Source organism: Lipophrys pholis (genome assembly GCF_963383615.2).
Source record: "Lipophrys pholis genome assembly, chromosome: 22".
Taxonomy (NCBI): domain Eukaryota; kingdom Metazoa; phylum Chordata; class Actinopteri; order Blenniiformes; family Blenniidae; genus Lipophrys; species Lipophrys pholis.
This window is the reverse complement of record NC_137644.1, coordinates 3,497,813-3,521,912: the sequence shown is the minus strand read 5'-3', so window position 1 is coordinate 3,521,912 and position 24,100 is coordinate 3,497,813. Positions and strand designations below refer to the sequence as shown.

The window sequence follows — 24,100 nt, the reverse complement described above, 5'->3', positions numbered from 1 at the left end:
AGCAGTTTCTACATACAACTAAAATAAATAAATAAATAAATAACAATTTTTTATATATAGTCGCTGCTGCGCCGGGCTGCTTATTTAAATGTGTTCTTATTAATCAAGGAAATCCTGTGTAAAATCACGTCCTTAAGCAGTAAGCAACCCTATATAGTCACAATTAAGTGATTTAATGTGAATTCACATCGACGGGCAAATGATGAGGGATGGACAGACAAAAAAAAAATATCTCGACTTTGCTTTTCGACTTTTTCTGAAGCCCATGAAGGTTTTTTGTTTTTTTTTAGCTTCTGAATTATTTTTTCTTCGACCACAGTCCACTTCCTCAACGTTAAGAAAGGATGAGGCAAATTTGATGCAGTCTGATCATCTCAGTCAGTTTTCGTTTGTTCCCACTTTAAAATACTTGCAGTAGCGTTGTTTGTTATATTTTATAGTAGCTTTATAGACGAGAAACTACGGGAGAGTTTTAGGGCCACTTAGGAAAAAAAAATTCGGATTCTAAAAAAAACTAAAAAACCCTTCATGGCCTCAGAAAAAGTCGAAAATCAAATTCGAGATTTTTTTTTCCACGGAGAGACCTTCTATCCATCTCATCATTTGCCCGTAGATGTGAATTCACATTAAATCACGTAATTCTGACTGTATAGTGTTGCTTACTGCTGATGAACATGTGATTTTACACAGGATTTCCTTGATTAATAAGAACATTTAAATAAGCAGCCGGGATCCGTGTCTTTGTCCTTCGTACTCTACAAACTTCCTCTACAGAACCAGGCAGCAGCTGCTCCGTCTCTTCTGGTCCTGATACTGATGATAACTGACCGTGTTTATGAGCTACATTCTGTCCTGAAGCTTCTTTTCATCACTTCATTAAACCGCCTGATGCACTTTGAGGAAGCAGTCACGCGCTGGCGTGTGGATGGACAGACTTTTTCTGGAGCCACAAAGGTTTTTTTTTTTTTTTTTAGTCTCCGAATTTTTTTTTTCTTCAGTGGCCCTAAAACTCTTCCGTAAGAAACAAACAGCGAACTGCCGTTTAACAGAAGCCATTTTTTATTTTAGCGGACGACGAGAGACAAACTAAAGATGTGACGGAGGAACATTAAAAGTGGGCGGGGCTGATCTTGTTTACCCACAATGCACCGCTGACCAGCGTCACATCTTGACTTCCGTGTTTCGCACGTGAGTTTTGTCTGTATCTGCAGTCATGTCAACAGACCCGGTCCTGACCGGGGAGGAGGAGGAGGAGACGTACCGGGTGTTCGTTTCTGTCCACGCCGAGGCTCTCCAGTCCACCGGACTGCCTCCGACCTACTGGCGGAGCCTCCATCACAAGATCAGCCGAGAGGTGAGCCTTCTGCCGGCGCACCGCCTCGCAGCGTCCCGGTGTTTGGAAACTTGACAGCTCCGTGAATAGTTAAAGCAGAAATGTTAAAAATGAACTACATCGCAAACCACTCAGATAAACTGCCTCTCCCTCTTTCTCCACAATAAAATGATTTGAGACTTAAAGAGTCATGATTGTGTCATCACAGGACTGTACACTCACTAGAAACTCAGTAGAACAAAGATAAACTCAGTAGAACACACAGGTGCACGTTTTAATATGTTTATATTGGTGAAAATCTATTTGATTGTGGTTAAAAATGGATTTACTGAGGTTGTCTGGAAGTTGAACTGGTTCTTCCAATAACAACTTTCTGACATGAAAAAAAACAAGATGAATAATATGACAAAAGTTAATCACTTTTGAATATCAGATGATTAAAATGCAAAAATTACGAGTTTTAACATTATATAATTATACTTCTTAATGTTAAGCCTCTTACTAAAACCTTAAGTAAAACAATAGATAGTATAATAGACCTAGACACAGATTCTTAAGGCCTCTTCGTACTCCATAAGAACAAGACGAAAGTTCTGCAGTGCAGGTCCGGCCCAACAAAATGACCTAATTTCCTTCGTCCAGCTCCCTCTGGCCGAAGAAATTAGTTTGGGCTGTGCCAACCGCCCTGCTGAACTATGTAGGAGCCGTACTGCCGAAATTCTGCACTGCCATGTGCTGCGCCTGCGTGTTCCAGTTCGCTCATGACTATCAGTCATATTTTTAATCATATTTAGCTTGTAACATCGCTACTGTACGAGCGCTGCAGCTCATTAAAATGTCGGAGGGCAGACGTACGTGATGCACCTGAACGCATCACGAACAGCTGTCAGCTCCTGGAGTTAAAACCAGACCAACATGGCGCTCAGACACAAACTCTTTTATTACTGAAACAGTTCAGAGAAATGTGTTTCTGAAAGCTCTGGAGGACAGAAATAAACTGTGCGGTTGAAAAGTTTAAACACTGCGTCACAGACGTGTGGCTGCTGTGAGGGGGCGTGGCCTGCTACGAGGGGGCGTGGCCTACGAGTTCGGCAGCTTCTTATCAGAGTCACTGCCAAACTTTCTTCTTGTTCTTATGGGTTCAAAAAGGGAGTATGCAGTATGCATACTCCCTTTTTGAACTGTTTCAGTAATAAAAGAGAGATTTTGTCCGAGCGCCATGTTGGTCCGGTTTTAACTGCAGGAGCTGACAGCTGTTCGTGATGCGTTCAGGTGCATCATGTAAAAGCCTGCCCTCCGACATTTTAACGAGCTGCGGCGCTCGTACAGTAGCGATGTTACAAGCTAAATATGACTGATAGTCATGAGCGAACTGGAACACGCATGTGCAGCACACGGCAGTGCAGAAGTCTCGGCAGTGAGGCTCCTACATAGTTCGGCCAGCACGGTTGGAACAGCCTAAACTAATTTCTTCGGCCAGAGGGAGCTGGAAGAAGGAAATGACGTCATTTTGTTCGGCAGGACCTGCACTGCCCAACTTTCGTCTTGTTCCTATGGAGGATGAAGAGGCCTTTACTCCATAAGAGCAAGAAGAAAGGTTTCTATTTAAGAAAAATACTGATTTTATTCTGTTAATGTTGGTATTTTGCATTAAAAAGAAATTGCTAAATAACTTGTTTTCAATGTGTTCATATCACAAATAATATGCATCTAGTAAAATTCAGGTTCAAGTCAGATAGTAAAAAAAGTGTTTCATCCACAGAAAAAAAAAAGAGCTAAAAAAATGTCACCACACCAGGAACGGTGAACGCAAACGCGCCGGCCGGCTCTGCCAGTGAGGTGGCCCTTCTTTTTTAATTTTTTTCAGGGAGTTGGCAACCCCAGCTGGTAGTGGTGTTCGCCCCACGAGCAGCGGTGGAGGCCCAGTTAGCACTGGAGGTGATGCAGCTCGCTGTGTGGCTTATCCAGTTACAGATTGAGGCCCAGGATTTAGTTCAACCACACCGGCCAAGAGAAGTATCAGCAAACGACTGAAGACATGCGGGGGAGGGACATGAGGTCTACCTGTGACAGCCTGTTCCTGTTGACCTGAGGGTGGCCTGGCTGGATCATAGTCCAGGACTCTTGAGAACAGCATGTGCTGACTCCATCTGGCTGGGTACAGGGTTTGAGTGTCCCTTTTTCTTGGACATGTTGAACTCGGCAGAAGATAGAGAGTTATCCATAGAGAGCAAAGTGTTGATGGCACAATCCGTGGTCTATTTGTGCTCTTTGGAGGACTTTTTCAGGAAACCCACAGGACCAGCCACACTGTGTGTCTGCACCCCGGCAGCCATCCTGCCCGTCCTCCATATCATACCTTAAACCTTTTCTTGTAATTGCACAGGATGTGGTGGGGTCACCCAGCATCACATTAGTTCAGATTTGGGTCCATCGACAAAAGGTTGGGAATCTCTGCTCGACACCACGGACTTCAGCTCCTGGACTGGGACCTCCTCCAGAAGTATTCTGACGACTCTGCAGCAGTTGCATGTGTCAGCAGGGTGACGGGACTGAGTACAGAACGACTGTGGACAACTCTGTCTTTTGGTGTCAGCACATCTATTTGCAAGTCAATGTGACGAAGACCAAGGAGCTGGTGGTGGACCTGAGGAGGAACTGGGTACTCGTGTCCCCGGTTTCAATCTAGAGGCCCAGAGTGAACATTATGGAGTACAAATATCTTTTATACATATTGACAATAAAATGGACTGGGTGAGGAGCACTGAAGCCCTCGACAAGCAGGACCAATTTTGAAGGTCTGATCCAAGCTCAGGTCCATCCTGCACCTTTAATATTTATTCTGATTTATTTGATATTTTAGCTTCTTATTCTATTTATTATATTCTGTTGTGTTGGAAGGACATCGTAAAGAATTTACATCGGGGATCAATGGAGTATTTTCTATTCTATTCTGAAAAGCTTTTGCATCTGATGTGTTGTAGATTTATGATGCTGGTGAGGTTTTCGGGATTATGCAGTTCCAAGAGGAAGAGGAGGAGAAGAAGGAAGAAGAAGAAGAAGAAAAGGGTCATTCTGGAGCAGCTTTCAGATGTAAAGTGGTTGTGACCCGGGACAGTGGACTGCAGACCTCAGACTCCACCAGGTGAGGGCGTCATGGATGGATGGATGTCATGAGAAACAGGTTGTACCTTCCTCAAGCTTATATATGTTGGTTTTAGCCGTTTCAAGCAGTTAAAGAAAAACAGATTCTAAGAAGGAGGTCCAGATCCGGATGCTTTAATAAAATGTAACGTAGAAAACGGCCTTAAATGATAAAACCCCCACAGAGAGGATTAACTAATAGCTAACATGCCCATTTTTATCAATTTTTTTAAAAATAATTTGAGGTGTATCATTCCCATTAGATTATTAAAGTGTGTCTAGATGTTTATGAACAAAGACTTTGTTTAGTTATTCCATCATTCAACTCTAATGTCTGTGGATGCAGCTTTTTCATTCCGCTCTGAGCATCTCCGTCTCCCTGCAGCGTCTTCCTGGTGGACCATGCTTGGACCTACCGAGCAGAGCATGCCCGGCAGCAGCTGGGGCAGATCCCCGGCCTGCTGCCCCGCATGGCCGCCCTGGTGGGGGTAGATTTCCACGGGGAAGCCCCAGACCCAGACACGGTGGAGGTGGTGATGGAGTGCCTGTGGAAGTACAACCAGACATATCAACTCTCCCAAGGGGTACGAGGGGAGACGCCGGGAGTCCCGACGTCACCGCATTGCCACTGTAACCCAGACAATACACGACCTTACCAAGACAGCGACGCTGCGTTTCCACGGCAACCCGGACAATACACGACCTTACCTAGGCAGCGACACTGCGTTTCCACGGCAACCCGGAGCAAACGCAATAGACTGGACTGAGGCTTCACAAAATTAAGTGACATAATTACAAACGACTCGCTAAAGCTCAAAAATCAAGGGAAAATGGCACCGCAAAGTAAAGAAGTCGTGCTGCTTCTGAAACTCATTAACTAATAAGCTCGTCAGTGTTCGTCATAAATCGTCGTCTGGTTCCAGGATGTCGATTTGAATATGAAATTCTAATTAGTCATTTTTAGTGAAACATCGATATTTATTGAACATTGTTTTTGTTTGGGTGTGTGTGGGGGGGGGGGGGGTTACCTACATTTCATTACTCTCATTAAGGTTAAAGTTAAATCAACGTCTAATCGCATCGAAACCAAAAGTTCCGCTACAATCAAGACATAGATCAGTGATTGGCTGAGGATGGACCATTTCGACCAATGAGAATGCCTGTTTCATTTCATTCTTACTCAGAAATATTGTGTGTGGCTCATTAGGTTTGAGTGCAACATAGATAATATATAAAAATAAACTGAATTTGAAGCGAACGAATCAAGGAGCTTTACAGCTCAATTGTTCATTTATGCTCTAGAATTGAACAAAGAAATTAATTAATGTATATTTTGAAACGAGAAAATAAACATGAATATATTAATCTTATTGATTACCAATATGATTTCCATTACATTAATTGAATATTATGTACAGTAACTGTAAAATATTGACCCGATCATCACTTGTTCTTGAGATAGGAATGAACTATTATCATTTAGACTAGTGCTGACAACTCACCAGAATTCCTATGAAAATCTGCATTCATCCTTGAAGATAAACATGTTGGATTGTGAAAGTGAAACATTAACTTCATAATGTGAAGAAGTGTGGACTCGACAAAGAAAGACAGCGACTTAATTTAAACCTTCGTAATCTGACTGATCAGCAAATATCAAACTGTAAAATGATTTTCATTAAATATGTTATTCCAGGTCTTCCAGGCTAAAATGGGTAGAAATTGCTTGAAAACCTTCATTTTCAGTCGCTGATTCTTAATGACTCATGGTTTTATACAAATAAAGTTGATGTAGACCCCCCCCCCCATCAGTCAGCGGAGGAGAGGGTCCCGGTGTGGTACATCATGGATGAGTTCGGCTCTCGGATCCAGCACAGTGACCAGCCCAGCTGCGCCATGGCGCCGTTCTTTTCCATGCAGTCTCAGTGTGCCTACAGCGTGCTGTGGCCACTGCAGGACCTGCAGGGAGGAGGTGAGAGCGAGGCGACACCACTGATCGTACACAACTCTCTAGTTCAACAGAGATCATTATTGGATCTGTATTATGGATATTGCGCTAATCGGTGCAACTCAGCTCACTGCTTTAAAGCTGAATTAACTTCAAAGTTGGTAATAATAATATAATAATGCCTGGGTTTTATAGAGCACTTTATTTCTTTGAGACTCAAAGCACTTTACATTGCATTATTCATTCACTCCGTACTCAATGGTGGTAAACTACGTATGTAGCCACAGCTGCCCGAGTGGGAATGTATTAAAGCTGCAGAAAAAAGAAACGTAATCCTGTGAATATCAACAGCATATATGAATTATATTTCCTCTGTGCATTAATGCTCTGTAAATTCAACATGGGTTTTTTTAAATATGAAAGAAAAGAAGAATTTGCATATTAATGTGCATTTCCTTGGTAAATTTCGTTCATATTAAATTCCCAGGTAGTTTTAAGTTAAGAGGTAGTGTTGTTTCCACAGATGAAGTGACCCGGGATTACACTTACGGAGAGACCAAACCGCTGGTGAGGAGGTGCCGCTTGTTACCATGGAAACCTGACAACCTGGAAGGGGTCAGCAGCACTACAGCCGAGCCCCCCGACTCATACTATGAGGTGAAGACTGGAAAACCCCCAGGAATCATTTTCTTCTTCATGAAAAAGAAGCTTTAATATACAGCAAATCAAACAAAGTTTATGAATGTTTTAATTTAATCCAGCCTCGATTCAAAGTGTGCCGTTTTCATTTTTCAGGATATTCTACAAACCAACAGGGAGCTCCTTCCTGTGGAAATTCCCTCCAGCTCTGTCCCCCAGGACAAAGTCCTCAAGTAAGTGTCCCAGAGAGCTGAAGAGCTGAAACACCCTGAAACTGGGTCTCTGACTCCAGATCAGACCATCTTTGACTCCCACTCCTTCCTCTCAGGGATCATTCTTCTAGTTTTGTGTTACCAGGGGGCAAAAAACAGAAACATTTCACAGAAGAAGAAAAGAAAAGTCAGATTTACTGCAAAATTACACATAAATGGAAACAGCATGGCGAAATATAGCTGAAATATTGTTTCAATCCAATTTTACAACGCTTCATGTGAAAATGCTGAACCTGCATTACCAGGGTGAACCTGTAGGTGGCAGTATGTGCACACCAATATTTTAACCGTTTTCGTGAGCTGAACTCAAAGATCTAAGACTCTTTCTATGTACACAAACAGCCCATTTCATTCAAATACTGTTCACACATGTGTTTAAATCTGTGTAAGGCTCCGTTCACTCTGCATTCTTGATGCTCAATTCCTATTTTTAGCTGGTATCCGACATTTCTTTTGCATGATCACTCACAATACATTTTAAAGGCAACCTCCATCAGCCCCGACGTTTTCGGGCCCCGGAGCGCAGAAGACACTGTCGACAGAAGTAAATATGGATGACACACCGGTCAGCATCAGGGTTGCCAGATTTGACTCACTGTTTCCAGCCCAAACAACGTAAAAACCCACACAACCGCAATAAAAACCAGCCCAAATCGCAGCCTGCGTAGAAATCAAGTTAAAACTGCTAAAAACTATTATGTGTGTCTTAAAAATACGCCGTAAGCACACAAATGCACGAAATAAACAAAGTTAAATAGTAAAAGAACTTGACTTCCCAATTGGGGGGATACCGCCATATCCATGACGTCATTCACACGTCAATGATGAGGCAGTCGCATATAAAAAAATATCCAGATTGGTACCACATAGGATGGAGGCCTGGGTCTGGTGTGGAACAATCGGAATCGGAGCTTTCACACGGCCACAAAACAGGCGAGGTATGGGTCACTTGTGACGAAAAAAGTCTGAATTGGGTCGCATTTCCCAGCAGTGTGAATGTGCCGTAAGTGAACGCGTCTCCTTTGCCGAGGTAATCCATCCGCCTCACAGGTGTCACATCAAAATGCTGATCAGACAGCAGGATTATTTCACGGGCTGACCACAATAAAAGGAAGGACGCTCTAAAATGTGCAGTTTTATCACACAGCGTGATGCCACTGGTGCAACTGGCATGCCGACGGCTGGAACGTCCACTGGAGCTGTTGCCTGCAGAGAGTTTGGCAGAACATCACAAACCGCAGAGCAGGTGGAACCACGCCGGCCCAGAATGAGTGGAGAGCGGAGTGTTCAGGTGTACTTTATGGACAACAAACATTTTATTGATGGCATTTTGAATGCACAGTGATGCCATGGCATGGCGTGTAAACACTTCCCTGTAGTTGAAAACATCCCAGTACTTGCATGTACTTACATGTCATTCATTGAGCATGTTTGGAATGCTCTGGAGCAACATATATGACGGCATGTTCGAGTTCTGCCAACAACCAACCACTTTGATGGGGAGTCGACCAACAGGCCACATTATTAACTCAATGATCAATATGAGCAACACACACAATCACATGACTACGCATAAAGCTGATACCCGTGGCTCAGTCGGTCCTGTCTGGTCCCACAGAATCCGCTCGGTTTGTCTAATCAGCATCTTGATATGCCGCCTGTGAGGGGAAGGGATTATCTCTGCAAAGCAGAAGTGCTTTCAAATGCAGATTTAGACAAATCTGTGGTCAAGATTTGACAGAAATAGGCCTTTTGTGTACAAGAGCATTTTCACACCTTTAACAAAGGTTTCCATTTAGAAAAAAGACTTGGTCCACTTTAGACTTTTAGACTTTAGACTTTAGACTTTGCTTTATTAATCCCTCGGGATTACTCTGTCAGGGAAATTTGAGTTCCAGCAGCTTAATAGAAGAGAAGCAGCACACAGAGGATAACAAAGATGAGTTACAGGAAAAAAAGGTAATTCACCTTAACTTAACTAAATATAGAAGTGGCACAAAAAGTACAAAGAATAGTACACAAAATATAAAATAATATAACTCTTAGACTCCTAGCAAAATTTAGTACAAACAATATAGAATAATATAGACTCTTAACTAACCTTAACTTAGCTAGATATAGAATGGCAAAAAGAGTAAATAAAATTTAAAACTAAACAACTGACAAACTGGTTTGTTTGGATCATTTTGTCGTCTTGATATTGAAACGTATTTGTCCAGAAATAAGCATGATTACTACGTAAAACACACTTTTATGTTATTTTAAAACACTGAAGCAGAATCCTTCGTCAGTGATGCAGAATTCTGAATATTAAGGAAACAGAAGGTTGTTAAGTGTTGAAAGGTTGAATTTCTGATTGATTTTTACAGTTTCGTAAACTACAAGCACTTGTACAATTTGATCGATGAGTTAAAAAGTGCAAAAATAAACTTGTGGAGTTGAAGGAAAAACGAGATGCGACATTTAAACTGTTGATTTGAAGACGAGCTTTTAACTGCCATCTCTAAAACGAGTATCTCACCTCGTGCAAACGTTTGCGTGATAATGAACTTGTGCAGGATCCATCCTCACGTCTCTCCGGGTCTCCAGGGTCCACTCGGTGATGTCTCAGGTCCGAGATAACCTGACACACCCTCGATTCCAGCTGACTGAGGACGAGGAGGAGGCAGACATCATCTGGGCATTCCAGCACATTAAGGACTACAAGTAAGAACGTGGAGTCTCTGCTGGACTTCCTGCTGGAGTCTCTGCTGGGGTCTCCGCTGGAGTCTCCGCTGGGGTCTCTGCTGGACTTCCTGCTGGAGTCTCTGCTGGAGTCTCTGCTGGAGTCTCTGCTGGTGTCTCTGCTGGGGTCTCTGCTGGACTTCCTGCTGGAGTCTCTGCTGGAGTCTCTGCTGGAGTCTCTGCTGGTGTCTCTGCTGGACTTCCTGCTGGAGTCTCTGCTGGAGTCTCTGCTGGAGTCTCTGCTGGAGTCTCTGCTGGGGTCTCTGCTGGACTTCCTGCTGGAGTCTCTGCTGGAGTCTCTGCTGGAGTCTCTGCTGGGGTCTCTGCTGGACTTCCTGCTGGAGTCTCTGCTGGAGTCTCTGCTGGGGTCTCTGCTGGACTTCCTGCTGGAGTCTCTGCTGGAGTCTCTGCTGGAGTCCCTGCAGGACTCCCTGCAGGACTCCCTGCAGGAGTCTCTGAAGTTTGCAGGTTTTATTCCCCATCTCCCCCCGGTAAACATGTCAAATTGTACTTAAGCAAGACACTGAACCCCAAATTGCACCCAATGGAGGGATGGAGCACCTTGCACAGCAGCTACCGCCGTTGGTGTGTGAACGTGATGAGCAGTGTAACGTGCTCTAGGGACTGCTCACGTGGTGCAAAAAGCACTAGATACATGTATTTATTTACCTGCAGAGCTTTTCTGCTGAGAGATCAGGTACCTGGTGCATTTGAGTTAAACCATGTAAAAAATAAATATAAAACTAGGTTGTTTATTTGATCTTCTAACCTCTGACACAGATTCATGAACTCGGCAACAACAGGAAGTAAAAGGAGAAGGAAGACAAATTCTCAGAGTGATGATGACTCAGATTCTTCCTCAAACTCCCTTTTTTCAAATATGACAGTTTCCTATCCAGTGCTCGGTGTTAGTGACTCTGTAGAGCAGCAGTTTCTTCATATACTGTATAAATGACTATTGCAAAACCAAGGAAGAGGTGAGCGTTGCTTCAGAAACATCATAATTTGAACGCGTCTTATTGAGAAGACCTTCCTTTATACTTTTTACTGAGGTTCATACGCGACTCACAAACATACCAGCCTCCGGAGAGCCATGACTCCCCGTCCGTATTCTAGCATATTGTCCTCATGTCTGTGTGGTTTCATTACAAAAACAAGCAACTGTACCACTTCCTGGCATGATAACTGTGTTTCCAGCATTTCTGCTATTGCCCTCTGCAGGAGACACACACACACACACACACACACACACACACACACACACACACACACACACACACACACACACACACACACACACACGCAAAGTGGAAAGCCCCTTTGCAGGCTGCTGTTGCACCTCCTACCAACTTATACAGGATGACGCTGTGCGTTCGACCGCCGTCGTACCTGTTCCAGGACCTTTACAGCTTTTTAAAAGTTGTTTAACTTAAAGCTTTTTTTTCAGGTCTTCCCCACGTCATGTCCTGGTCGTTATTGTGTCTACGGATAGTGTTGGAAATTGGCACTCCGCTTCCTCTCTCCCGTTTCTTTACCGATCAACTTGTACATCTTTATCGGCACACGGCAGGAAAACATGTGGTTATGATCAGCTGCCTGCTGACACACCCTGCCTGTAGCTCCCTGTGAGGTCCAGGAGCCACCCTATGGAACCTAAACAGGCTATAACAGCCCGTTTAGGTTCCATAGGGCCACTCGGCACAGCGGTCACCTCACTGTAAAGAAATGGATTTTTCTTTGTATTCTTTATCATTTGTTTCTTTTAAACACCACAGCTCCTCTCCTGTATCTTAAACATCACATTCTAATTATTTCTGAGCACATTTAACAAACCGCTGTTTGGCACTACTGCTGACTTTTACACGTTTATGGGAAACTAAACTACTCCCACCGTTTCAGAAAGGCTGAGAACTGTCTCTCTGTCCGGCAGCAAACTGAGCGTGGAACGACCTCACGTCATGATCAACCAATTCCCCTGCGAGAGCGTCGTCACTGTGAAGGACTGCCTTGCTGCCGTGGCCCGCCGGGTGAAGGGGGGCCCGGCTCCTGATTGGCTACCTGAGACCTTCAACCTGCATTCAGAGCTGCCTCAGTTCGTCAAGCACTACCAGACGAGGCAGCAGAGGTTGGAACGGAGTTGTGTTCTTACTGAATTTCATTTATCGACGCAGTCGATCGTAATGGTGAAACGGTCTTGTGTTCTGTCTCAGGACTTTCATTAGAAAGGTCACGAAGGAGGTCTTTTATTCTTTCAGGGGAGAAGATAACCATTGGATCTGTAAGCCCTGGAACCTGGCTCGTGGCCTGGACACACACATTACCAACAACCTGGACTACATAATCAGACAGAGGGAGAGTTCACCCAAGGTGCCAACACACATACATTCAAAGAAACAGTTTGAAACCAGTTAGTCAAAGACTTTGTTTAAACTTTCTCAAGTGTCTCGGATAAGGAATTTACTTGAACTGAGTTCTCCAGAGATCCTGCAGGGAGGTACACAAAGAGGAGCTATACAGAATGATAACTGACATGGAATGACAAAACGTCACTGTATGGAGATTAGAAATTAAAGAACCTCAGGATGATCCCACAAGGTTTGAGGCCATGGTTGTGAAAATAGAATTCTTTAAACTTCCTCTTACCAATAGGTGGCGCTATGACTGTGAATGGACATTAGCATATGGATGTGTTCAGGGCGGTGTTAATTTCGTTGGCTAAAACTACGACGAAAGATATTAGTCACCGAAACATTTTCACAGTCAAAGACTTAATAAAAACTAAATAAAAAGTCAGACATGAAGACGGAGACTGACAAAATATTAGTTATTGTTAGTTTGTTGGCATAAACAAATTTTGATAGTATTACAGTTTATTCACGTATTTTATAATTAAAAAACAACAACAAAACATTCCTCTTTCTTCCAAAAATAGAAATGTGTTGAGAAATTTGCATATATGTCCAGGTTTGTTAATGTTTATAAATGTTAAGATCTCCTCATATTTATTAATGACTGAAAATCTAAGAGTTTAAAAAAGCAGTTTATTTTGCAATTCTTTTTTGAGGTTTCTTTCAAAGCGTTCTAAAATGCTTTGAAAGATGGACTGATGTGTTGTTTGAATATAAACTTGTCATACCTTAGTCTTGAGTTTAGGAAAAACTATCCTTTCAAGTCAACCAGAACCAAAATACATTTTCTAAAATGGACTAATTAAGCATCTGCTTGTATTTGTTTACCAGTATGTTAATAAGAGTCATCTTAATAAATGCACTCAATTCACTTGCTGTTCAAAAGTACAATCATTTTCATCTAAAAAAAAAAAAAAAAGGCAAGATTGTTCTAATGTGGTTTATAAACGCACTGTATTTAAATTAAGTTACCATTGGCTGAAATCAAATAATAATGAAGCGCCCCTCCTAAGACATTTATCACCACCACCGCTTGCAAGTATTATTTAAAGTAATTCAATGCAGTGCAGGTGGTTTTCTAGTCTGTCCAGCAGTATAATGTGGTCCACTGTATGGAAAGCAGCACGAACACTAAAACTGAGACTCTTGATGTGCCGCCGCTCACGTACATGTCCTTCACTACTTTAATAAGCACTTTTGATGCTTTGGTTTGACCTAAATCCAGAATGAAAAACATGGAAGTGATTTTTTTGGTGCCAGAAAGCATTAAGTTGTGTAAAAACCGCTTTTTCAATAACCTTACCGAAGAAAGACAAGTTGGATCTGACCGGTAATAATTAGTTACTGATGGATCCAGATTACTTTTTTTTTTTTTTTTTTTTGGAGAGGTTTTGATAACTGCTGCCTTTAGAGTTTTGGGGAAAATGCCTTTATAAAGAGAGCTGCTGACTCTGTAGTACATCTGGAGATGAACAGTTAGGAACATCTTGTCGAGGCTGCGTGTTGTTGGCTTGAGGTGCTGAACAATGTCCGTTCGTCTAAGGAGGTGAAAACGTTCCAGATGAGACAGAATATCTTCGTATGGTGGCTCAGATGTTACAGACTGTCATTCTTATCTGTGGAATTTCTTGGATGAAATAGGATCCAAATTGTTGAATGCTGCTGCAGATGGCAGTTAGGAAGGGATTCGGCAGTCTGTCCGCAAAACCAAAGACAATGTGTGCATTATTCCTGTGGTTGGTGATAATCTCAGAGAAAAAGGACTGCCTGGCCACTTTTAGTTCTGAGTTTTATATTCGAAGTGTTTCTTTATAGATGTCATAATGAACATGGAGCTTAGATTTTCTCCACCGGCGCTCTGCCTGTCTGCACTCGTTCTTTCTTTTGCTTTGACCAAAGTACCATTCCTTCATGGGGTGTTTATCCTCAGACAACTTTAGCTCTGACTGGAACTATGGCATCCATGATGTTTCTAACTTTGAAGCTGAAGTGATCTACAAGGTCACTAACGGCAACGGCAATATCCTTCAGCACAACCTCAGAAATATTTAGATCTTGAGAAATAACCAAGTTGGCAATGTGTGCCTTGTTGTGTGTGGAAGTTGTTACACGTTGCCTTCTCATTCCCTGGGTAATCTGGAGTAAAGGATTACAGGAAGGGGGAGAGGAGGAAGCCGTCTCTCTGTTTGCACAGTTGTCCTTGGTGCCTATCATCATGTTCCTGTTTGGGCGACTTATCTCAAATCCGTGACATATATTGGCAGAGAGAAGTCTGGATCCAGTATTATTTAGGTGAACCCCATCCGGTTTGAAGTCAGCCACATATTCAGGGCTGAACAGCTAGAGAAAGGTTTAACGTCTTTTCCCAGGGTTGGAAGGGGGTCTGAAATGAAAACATTTGGTGACTTGGGAGTCCTTCCTTTTCTCCACTAGGAGGGAAAAGTCCTTCTTTAAGGCCTCAGAACCAGTCTGGCTCCGCATTGTGTCAAAGGAGCCAGCGTGAACGACAATGTTGATATTCCTGGGGTGTGAAGACAAACCCGTGGGTCACACCACTGTCAGCTCCTGCACTGTTCTCCCCATTCTGACTTGCTTGGGGCCCGTACTACTGCCCATGATAAACATCCAGGATATCTCTGTTTCCCCTTCAGGATCAGTGCACATTCACATGAACGGGGCAGAGTTTTTATTATCCTCTGAGAATATAAACGATAAAAACGCATCCACCAGACTAAAAGCAACACTGGTGCCACGTCCAAAGCCAGACCGGCTTGTTAATGTGTGACTTTGTGAGATTATACAAAATGAATTCATCAAACAATATACATGGACGGCACTGTACTGTCATCACTCAGTTTTACTTTTTCACAGCAGAAACATGTCGGTCAGAACTTCTTCAGTGTCCTCATTTTAGTTTCTATTTTCCATCGAGTTGTTTTTAGTTGGAATATTAATTCATCACCGCGACGGCATAATTTCATGTTTCTGCAGTTCTGTCAGCCGTGACCATTATTGTTCACCTCATTATTTCAGGTCAACACTCGTTGAGCTAAACAGACTTGGGAACAAGTCAAGAACAAGAACAAAAGCTCGGTGGCCAGGATATGGTTTATGTCAAGATCATTTTTCTAAATACTCCTTCTCATCTCCTGTCCGCTGAGCTCAGCGCTGACCCTGCGCACCAGTCACCATCATTTAAGAATGGGCAGGCCATTTTCCAGGCGATCTGATTGGTCAGGAGGCGGAGCTGTTACGCTCACTGTGATCTTATCCAGAACATAACCTGCTTCAGAGCAGGATAGACATTCAGAGTAAGTTACCGGGGTGAATTATCCCGGTAAGAAGTGAACAGGCATTGCAGTATGGAACACCCAGGGTTAATCCTTGAAGTTATCTCGATAAGATAAAATCCAGAATCGTAGTACAGGACCCTGGTCATGGAGTCCCCAATCAAGAGTTTTTCCACCTGGTGTTATCTTGAAGGAGTTTGTTGAAATTTCTTATGTTTTTCTGTCCTAGTTTTGGGACTACTTCTTGTTTGTCCTCTCTGCCAGTGGTACAATTAGCCTCCCTTAGTTCTGAATGGCCTAACTCAGGGGTTCTCTACTGGTCTCACCCTGGACCCACATTTTCCCATGGTCATTAGGTTGCGACCCACTTTTATAGAATTCAAACTACAAAATTTATTTTTCAAAAATGTATGTTGAAAACACACATCATCCTTATTATCTTATTTTAATGTTTAACATGCCTTTCAGAGGAAATCAATAAGAAACTGAGGAGGACTGTTACTGATATGTAACAATGGCTCATTGATCGTCACTCTCAACAAGCCCACAATCTGTAAATAGCTCATCGGCCGTATAAACCCTCCCGTTGTTGTTTGCATATGCCACTTTGTGCAATCTGGTTGTTTAGTTTACTCAGGGTCACACACTCATGTGACCCTGAGTAAACTAAACAACCAGTGAAGCTTGGGAGAACACTTTGACCGGGTCACCTGCATGTCCTGGCTTTCACTATAAAAACCTCCCACTGCTTCAAAATAAAAGTCCTTGTTTGATAAAACCTTCAAAATGGATATTCTATCAATATCTGAAGCTCGCATGAAACTCGTGAGCATGTTGGCTCATTCACATAGCACATGTTAGCTAGTTCACATAGCACATGTTGGCTAGTTCACATAGCACATGTTAGCTAGTTCACATAGCACATGTTAGCTAGTTCACATAGCACATGTTGGCTCATTCACATAGCACATGTTAGCTAGTTCACATAGCACATGTTGGCTAGTTCACATAGCACATGTTAGCTAGTTCACATAGCACATGTTAGCTAGTTCACATAGCAAATGTTAGCTAGTTCACATAGCACATGTTAGCTAGTTCACGTAGCACATGTTAGCTAGTTCACATAGCACATGTTGGCTAGTTCACACAGCACATGTTAGCTAGTTCACATAGCACATGTTAGCTAGTTCACACAGCACATGTTAGCTAGTTCACATAGCACATGTTGGCTAGTTCACACAGCACATGTTAGCTAGTTCACATAGCACATGTTGGCTAGTTCACATAGCACATGTTGGCTAGTTCACATAGCACATGTTGGCTAGTTCACACAGCACATGTTAGCTAGTTCACATAGCACATGTTGGCTAGTTCACATAGCACATGTTGGCTAGTTCACATAGCACATGTTGGCTAGTTCACATAGCACATGTTGGCTAGTTCACATAGCACATGTTGGCTAGTTCACACAGCACATGTTAGCTAGTTCACATTGCACATGTTGGCTAGTTCACACAGCACTTTAGGTCATATAGTAAACATTACCTTGTTAGCTCATTTACATATAACTTTTTTTTTTTGTTACTTCCAATTGGCATAATAAAATGTCATTACGTTTACTTTGTTCCAGCAGCTTATCCAGTGGTTCCAGGGACCGCTCTGGTCCCTGGGATACACTAAACTCTGGTCCCTGGGGTCTCTTATGTTCATGTTTCGGACTATGGAGCTGCTGACAACCAGAGGCTCTTCCTCAGTGAGCTTGGCGCTGAGTGGGGAAAAGCAAACCTGGAAATGATGCTCCAGGAATGAAGAAAATCACTCTCACTCCTCAATCGTTTATTAAAAAGTGTGTTGCTCCAACGAGCCAATCGGAAATCAAACCCTCTATAGTGTCATTAGGAGTTTAGCCAGTCCCAATCCTAAAGGCCCTCCCTTTGACTCCTCCCACAATTAGGCAGCTCTGCTCTGGCACATGGCACCACGAGAGGAAGTACTTCCTCATTTTCCCAAGATGGGCATGTGTGGGCGGAGCCAGTCCAGCTCACACAGACACTGAATGCAGCTCCTATGATCCAATATTCAAATGGATGAAAATCAAGGAGAAGCTGGATTTGGGACAATAAACTTTGAATACAACATTTTGGGACCAACAAGACCCATATGAAAGCTGGGTAATACAACCCCTTTAAGTCTTTTCAGAATTACTGGCGGTGATTTTATTTTCCAGGTCGTGTGTAAGTACCTTGAGGATCCGGTACTGTTTAAGCGGGAGGAGGTTGGACTGGTGAAGTTTGATATTCGCTACATGTTGATGCTTCGCTCCGTGCAACCACTGCGTCTCTACGCCTACAATGTCTTCTGGCTGCGATTTGCTAACAGGTAATACATGAATATTTAGTTATTTTCTAACATTTTAAAGTTGGCATAAATAAACCAGGGATGCACCAATCCTGTACACGGGTGACTGTCACAAGTTTCACTGCAGTACAAACAGAAATTTAATACAATTGTCATGTACTGACATTCAGCAATAGTGCTTTTATAAACATGGCACTGCCACACGTACTGTAAGATTTCAATAAAACATTGACATATACGGAGTACTGGCATTTAACAAAAGTGCTTTAAACATTGTACTGCCACCAAATTAATGAAGTGATTCTGAGGTTTTCAAGATAGAACAAGTTTATTATGAGATGATGACGTCACGCAGACCCCCCACATTGTCCACATGGAACAAAAATAGTCTGTAAAACATTCTTAAACTCAAATATGAATATAACACTGTACTATCCGGTCAGTTATGTGATCAGCTGTTTAAGATCAGACAGAAGCATTTGGAGTTAAGGGATAAGCCTCATAGACGCTTGCAAGCTTGTACAGTCGTTCACAAAAGAATCAAGGACGGGAGAACTAGTTATCGATCCTAATATAATAATAATATACATGTCAAAAGCAAAACGGAATGTTTGAAAAGCGCCTTTAGACACTTCTGGAACGTTTTGTCATGTGTTTGACTAACCAGGTCAAATCTGCACGTACGCATTATTTCCCTTACACCAGGGTCTTGTTTGTAGGGTTTTTTTTTTTTTTTTTTTTTGTCAAGTATGATACTTTTATTTAAAAATACATTAATTAGTACATTTGTAAGCATTTTTATAAAGTGGGCAATGGATTTGGACCAAAGTTCTAATCTTCCTTTGTCTCATTACACTTATAACAAATAAGTGTGTGTTTTGAACAACATAATACGTAAAACTTCCATTTGTTTAAAATAATTTTTTTATGGGAATGTTGTGCAAGTTATACAATAAAAAAAACGTAGAAAAAGCAAATATTACAAGAAAAACAAGCAAATAAAATTGCATCGCGCTGCATCACTGACACAGAAATCTCAGCAGAAGTATTAAACAGTGATGGTAAAGGTGGATGGCAGTCATGAGGTCCCTTGTTGGGTTAAGTTTTGTGTAGTTATCAAGGTGAACCAGAAATGGCTCCCAAATATCCGAAAATTTACTAAGATTGTCCATCGTGGCATATCGGGTGTTTTCCACTTGCAATATGCTAAACAAGCTCACGCAACCAGTTCTTAAATTGAGGTTTAGTATCTGACTCCCAGAGTTTTACAACAATCTTCTATGCAAGTACCATTCCATACATAATCGTGCTTCGCATAGAAGCTTTATGTTTAAGCGGAGAAAGGGAAACGCATAATAATGTCATGGTTTGGGTTCAAGCACTCAGCTGGATGCGTCAGAAAACCACTTAAACGTGTTACTCCAAACGGTTTCGGTTGTTTTGTAGTTCTGATCTTTTGTTTCCTGTACCCAGACCTTTCTCCTTGGACCACTTTGATGACTACCAGAAGCACTTCACAGTTATGAACTACGCAGACGGAGTGGAACTCAAACAGGTAACTTTACTTTACTGTTTGAGGAGTTTTTCTCTTTAATGTCATTTGACTTGAACTCGTTGGTTCCTGTGGTCCCACTATCTTCAGGTGCACTATGACGAGTTTATACCCATGTTTGAGAAGCAGTACCCACAGTACCCATGGAAAGAAGTGGAGGTGAGTGTGAATACTACTCTGTAACTCTTCTCCACGCTCTTCCACACGTGGATTCAGTATTTCTGTACTCTCTAAAGCCCTTACTGGAAAAACCAATCGAAGCCTCTTCTTCGTGTTTTTCTTTTCCAGGCTGACTTGTTTAAAGCATTCAAGGAACTCTTCCATGCTGCCTCCTCTCGACCAGCGCCATATGGGATTTGTGCGTACCCTTCATCCCGGGCCATCTACGCTGTAGATCTCATGCTGAAGTGGAGCACAGGGCAGAATGGTAGGCCGACACTCTCAGTGCTTAATTTGTCAAAGTTGTGGAATTATTTGAGCTTCTGCGGTGACTTCTCCTGTTTGCCATGTTATGGTATCAAAAGGTTTAACTGGCTAAAGAATACCAGGTGATTACCAGGACTACTATTTACGATGTAGAGTTACTCTAATCTAATCTATAACAACAGGTGTTATTTGATGTTACACCCTCAAGAGGAAGCTGGTATATTAACAGGACACACTGAATTTCCCCGGCGAGCTCAGTAGGTAGAGCATGAGACTCTCAATCTCAAGTTAGAGGGTTCATGCCCCACGCCGGGCGCCACCTTCCTGTGGGCTCTCCACCTGCAGGAAGGTTCTTAATGGGTGCAATGTGATCTGGGTGACGGTGCTCAGACTGACACCCCCACCACCCGGAAACGGATAAGCGGAAGAAAATGGATGGATGGATGGATGAAAAGGAGAGAAGAATATTTCAGTTCTCTATATATGTGGTACGAACAAACATAAACATTGAACTTTAATGACAAACATCTAAATGATTCATTTCAGTATGTTATATATTTGATTTTAAATCTCTCTCATAACCATTAATAGTTTTATCATATGGGTGCACTGATAATGGCGCCTGTGACGCCGCCATATTGGATTCCCCACTGGCAGCCTCTCCCTTTGAGAGATTTGTGACCTTTGATATTACCATTGATCAAATTCTTGACTCCCAAAATATTTCCAATCTTCACCATTTTGCGAGTTTCCCTACAATGTTTGGAGCATGTTTAAGAAACCACAGACTAAGCCCACGCCAACATCCACAAGTGTCCATGTGCGATGGCCCTCACCGTCCTGTTTCCCATCTGATCCTTCAGGGGAGCGCATCATGCAGCCCCAGATCTTGGAGTTGAACTTCTGCCCGGACTGTACCCGGGCCTGCCTCTACCACCCCTCTTTCTACAACCACATGTTCCAGACCCTGTTCCTGGACCAGCCCGAGGACTGCCCCGTCACACAGATTGCATAAGGAAACCATACTCACCTGATTCATGTGGCTCCACCTGCTGTCTGGGAAGCCTGTCATTTTTGACCAACTCATTTCAATTCTTTTTTTTTTTGTTTACCAAAACAAAAGAAATAATTAAAAACACTTCCCACAGCTGATCAAATGGAAACGTTTTTTGTACAAATGGAAAGCAATAAAAACGTTGGACAAATCATTGTTGCTCCTCATGCTTCTGATTGTTTTTATGAAGGAGAGACATGAAGCAAGAGGATCTAATGGTTGCTTGTTTGGTTGGTTCTTTTTATGTACTGCGAGACTAAAGCGGGGGTGTGCCAACCAGTCAGAGACCAAGAGCCACAAAAATTATTGTGATCCTACAAAGAGCCACACCATACCCATGTGGGCTTACAAACAAACACAAAAACAGCATAAAATGAAAATCTGTACAATTTGTAAGCCAAATTAATTTTATCACACATACAAATGAATAAACACACCCTGTCTTATACTGCCCCCCAACACAGTAATTTTCTCCCTCTCTATTATTACAGGCACAAAGATCAAGTCCAGACTAAATATAACTAATAGTTAACTGTGCCACATTAACTGAGTATGAAATATTTTGTCTTATTAATTCAATAATACAATTATTCAATAGAAAAATGAATCTGATCGAGATCCTGTTTTAAAGACGATTTATGTCTGCAATGTCGCCTAATAACCACAACAGTTGTGGACTAATCCAGAAGCTACTGATACTAGCAGGAGCAGGAGGAGCAGGAGGAGCATAGACCTATATAACTCTTGAGTTATATAGGTCTATGAGCAGGAGCCAACTTCATTATTTCTATGTTCTGCATTTTGTGGTGTATTTGGAGAGTCCGAGTATCCCTAAAGGCCTGGCATAGTATGTACTACATCCCCTTAGGCATCGCGTTGAGTCGTGTCCATAGTGATGTGTGGACTGATTTATTTATTTTTAATATCTTTTGAGACCGGGGAGAAAAGATCGTTTGACGGTGAATTCACGAGCTTCACCATGAGTCATCATCAATATCTTGAGACAAACATCACCGGATTTCTGGTTAATACGGTCAAGTGGCTAAAAATAGCACATAAAAGCGTAAAGCATGATCTTTCCTGTTGCCAGCAGGTGGCGCTATGTCTTTGAATGAATATTGGCGTATTGGATTGATCAGGGCAGGTCTTTAATCAAGCATGTAAAGTAGTCCCATTGCAGCATGTAGAGCAGAATTATACGTCACTTCCTGTTTCTTCGGGAACCATCAGATTTTCAGCAGGTTACCATGGCGACCCCTCTTTTGTGGAAGAATTTTGCTTGAGGCCCCTTTTGCCCCAATCCAGTAAGTGACCAACCAACCAATCAACCAACCAATCAATCAATCAATCAATCAATCAATCAATCAATGTTCTCTTCAATGCCCATCATATGTAATAAACAATATAAAAAATTATATTTTGAAATGAATAGCGGAACATATTTTAATTATGGCTATTTATCCACGAGGGCAATTGCTTTAATTTTCTTCTTTTTTTTTGCTAAATATATTGATTGGAAAATATATCAATTGACAATGCATTACAGTTTTCCAGTTTCTTTACTTTTTTCTTTTTAAACACAAAAAAAAAAAAACGAACAACAAACAAACAATAATTAAACCCACCGTGATACGGAGGGAGGGTTAGCGGATTTCCACTGAAGGAGGGGGCGGCGTTTGGAATTAAAGAAGTCAAATTTATAATTTCTCTTTGGGCCAAATTTAGTTGTGTTGGCTTTACAGGACCAAAGATGGCAATAAATGGGCAGGGTTGTAAATCACTCCCCGTTACGGTGGACATTGTATGAAAATAACTGGAGCAATAGTTATGCAGGCGTGGGCAAAAGAAAAACATAGGACTAAAAAGACAACTTTAATTTGGAAAATGAACCCTGTGTGTCACCTTAAACTGGATAAGTGCCAGCCGAGCACTAGATGAGACCGTGCCTGACCTACTCACCACCCCATCCCACCAATTTTACATCAATTTGAAGACCAATCTCCTCCCATGCAGCCCTCCTTTTTTACTTTTAGTGATCCCTGAGATTGAGTATGCAGTTATACATTACTGCGATAACCCCTCTGCTTGTGCTTTAAATGTGAACAAATCTTCTCATAACTGACGAGGGGGTACAGCCGGAGAAGCAGGAAAAGATTTAGAAATAAATAAATGTCTGACTTGGAAGTACCTAAACAGATGTTTTGCGGGCAAATCATATAGTGATGACAAATTGGCAAAACTTTTGAAAGTACTATGTGAATACATATCAAGGAAACAATGTATACCTTTGTTACGCCATGTTGATAAAGTGGAATCCGTTTGTGAGGCGAAAATCAGGTGATTACTACACAATGGACCCAGAGGAGATGCAACTAGAAATGTGAAATATTTCCTGAACTGAAACCAAATTTTTAAGGTACTGAGCACAACAGGGCTTTTAACGTATTTTGAGACTTTAGCTGGAAGAGAGGAGTATATAAGAGCAGGCAGAGAAGATCCAGTTTGCACCAAATTAAATGAGGACGAGTCAATTCAACAACATATTTCATGAATGTGTGTTGCCCAATAATGAAATTCAAAGTGTGGTAGGGCAAGTCCACCACTAAACTTGCATCTTTGCATTAATGATCTCCGGACCCTCGGAGACCCTGCACCCCGAATAAAAGAACCAAACATTTGATCTAAAACGTCAAAGAAATGTTTAGGTAAAAATAAAGGAATTGATTGGAACAGATAGAGAGGATAGGTAGGATGTTCATTTTAATAACATTAATCCTTCCAGTCAAGGAGAGAAGCAGACTATTCCATTTCTGAAAATCAGATTTTACTTGGGCTTTGGATGGAGTAAAAGTAGCAGAAAAAGTACCAGTCACATGTCGTTGTGTCCTTGGGCAAGGCACTTTACCCACATTGCCTCGTATGAATGTTGGTGGTGGTCGGAGGGGCCATAGG

General features: G+C 42.1%; 1 protein-coding gene across 1 annotated transcript; it reads left to right on the top strand.

Moving 5' to 3' along the window:
* The first annotated feature begins 757 nt into the window (after window positions 1-757).
* On the top strand, window positions 758-21,303 carry ttll12 (tubulin tyrosine ligase-like family, member 12). Its single transcript, XM_080491603.1, has 14 exons — window positions 758-1,354; window positions 4,318-4,478; window positions 4,863-5,061; window positions 6,290-6,449; window positions 6,949-7,082; window positions 7,221-7,297; window positions 9,926-10,042; window positions 11,991-12,185; window positions 12,316-12,427; window positions 17,986-18,137; window positions 19,590-19,671; window positions 19,759-19,827; window positions 19,957-20,095; window positions 20,958-21,303. Exons 1-14 carry the CDS (start codon window positions 1,214-1,216, stop codon window positions 21,107-21,109), a joined length of 1,890 nt encoding a protein of 629 aa, XP_080347729.1. The 5' UTR covers window positions 758-1,213; the 3' UTR covers window positions 21,110-21,303.
* The last annotated feature ends 2,797 nt before the right edge of the window (window positions 21,304-24,100 follow it).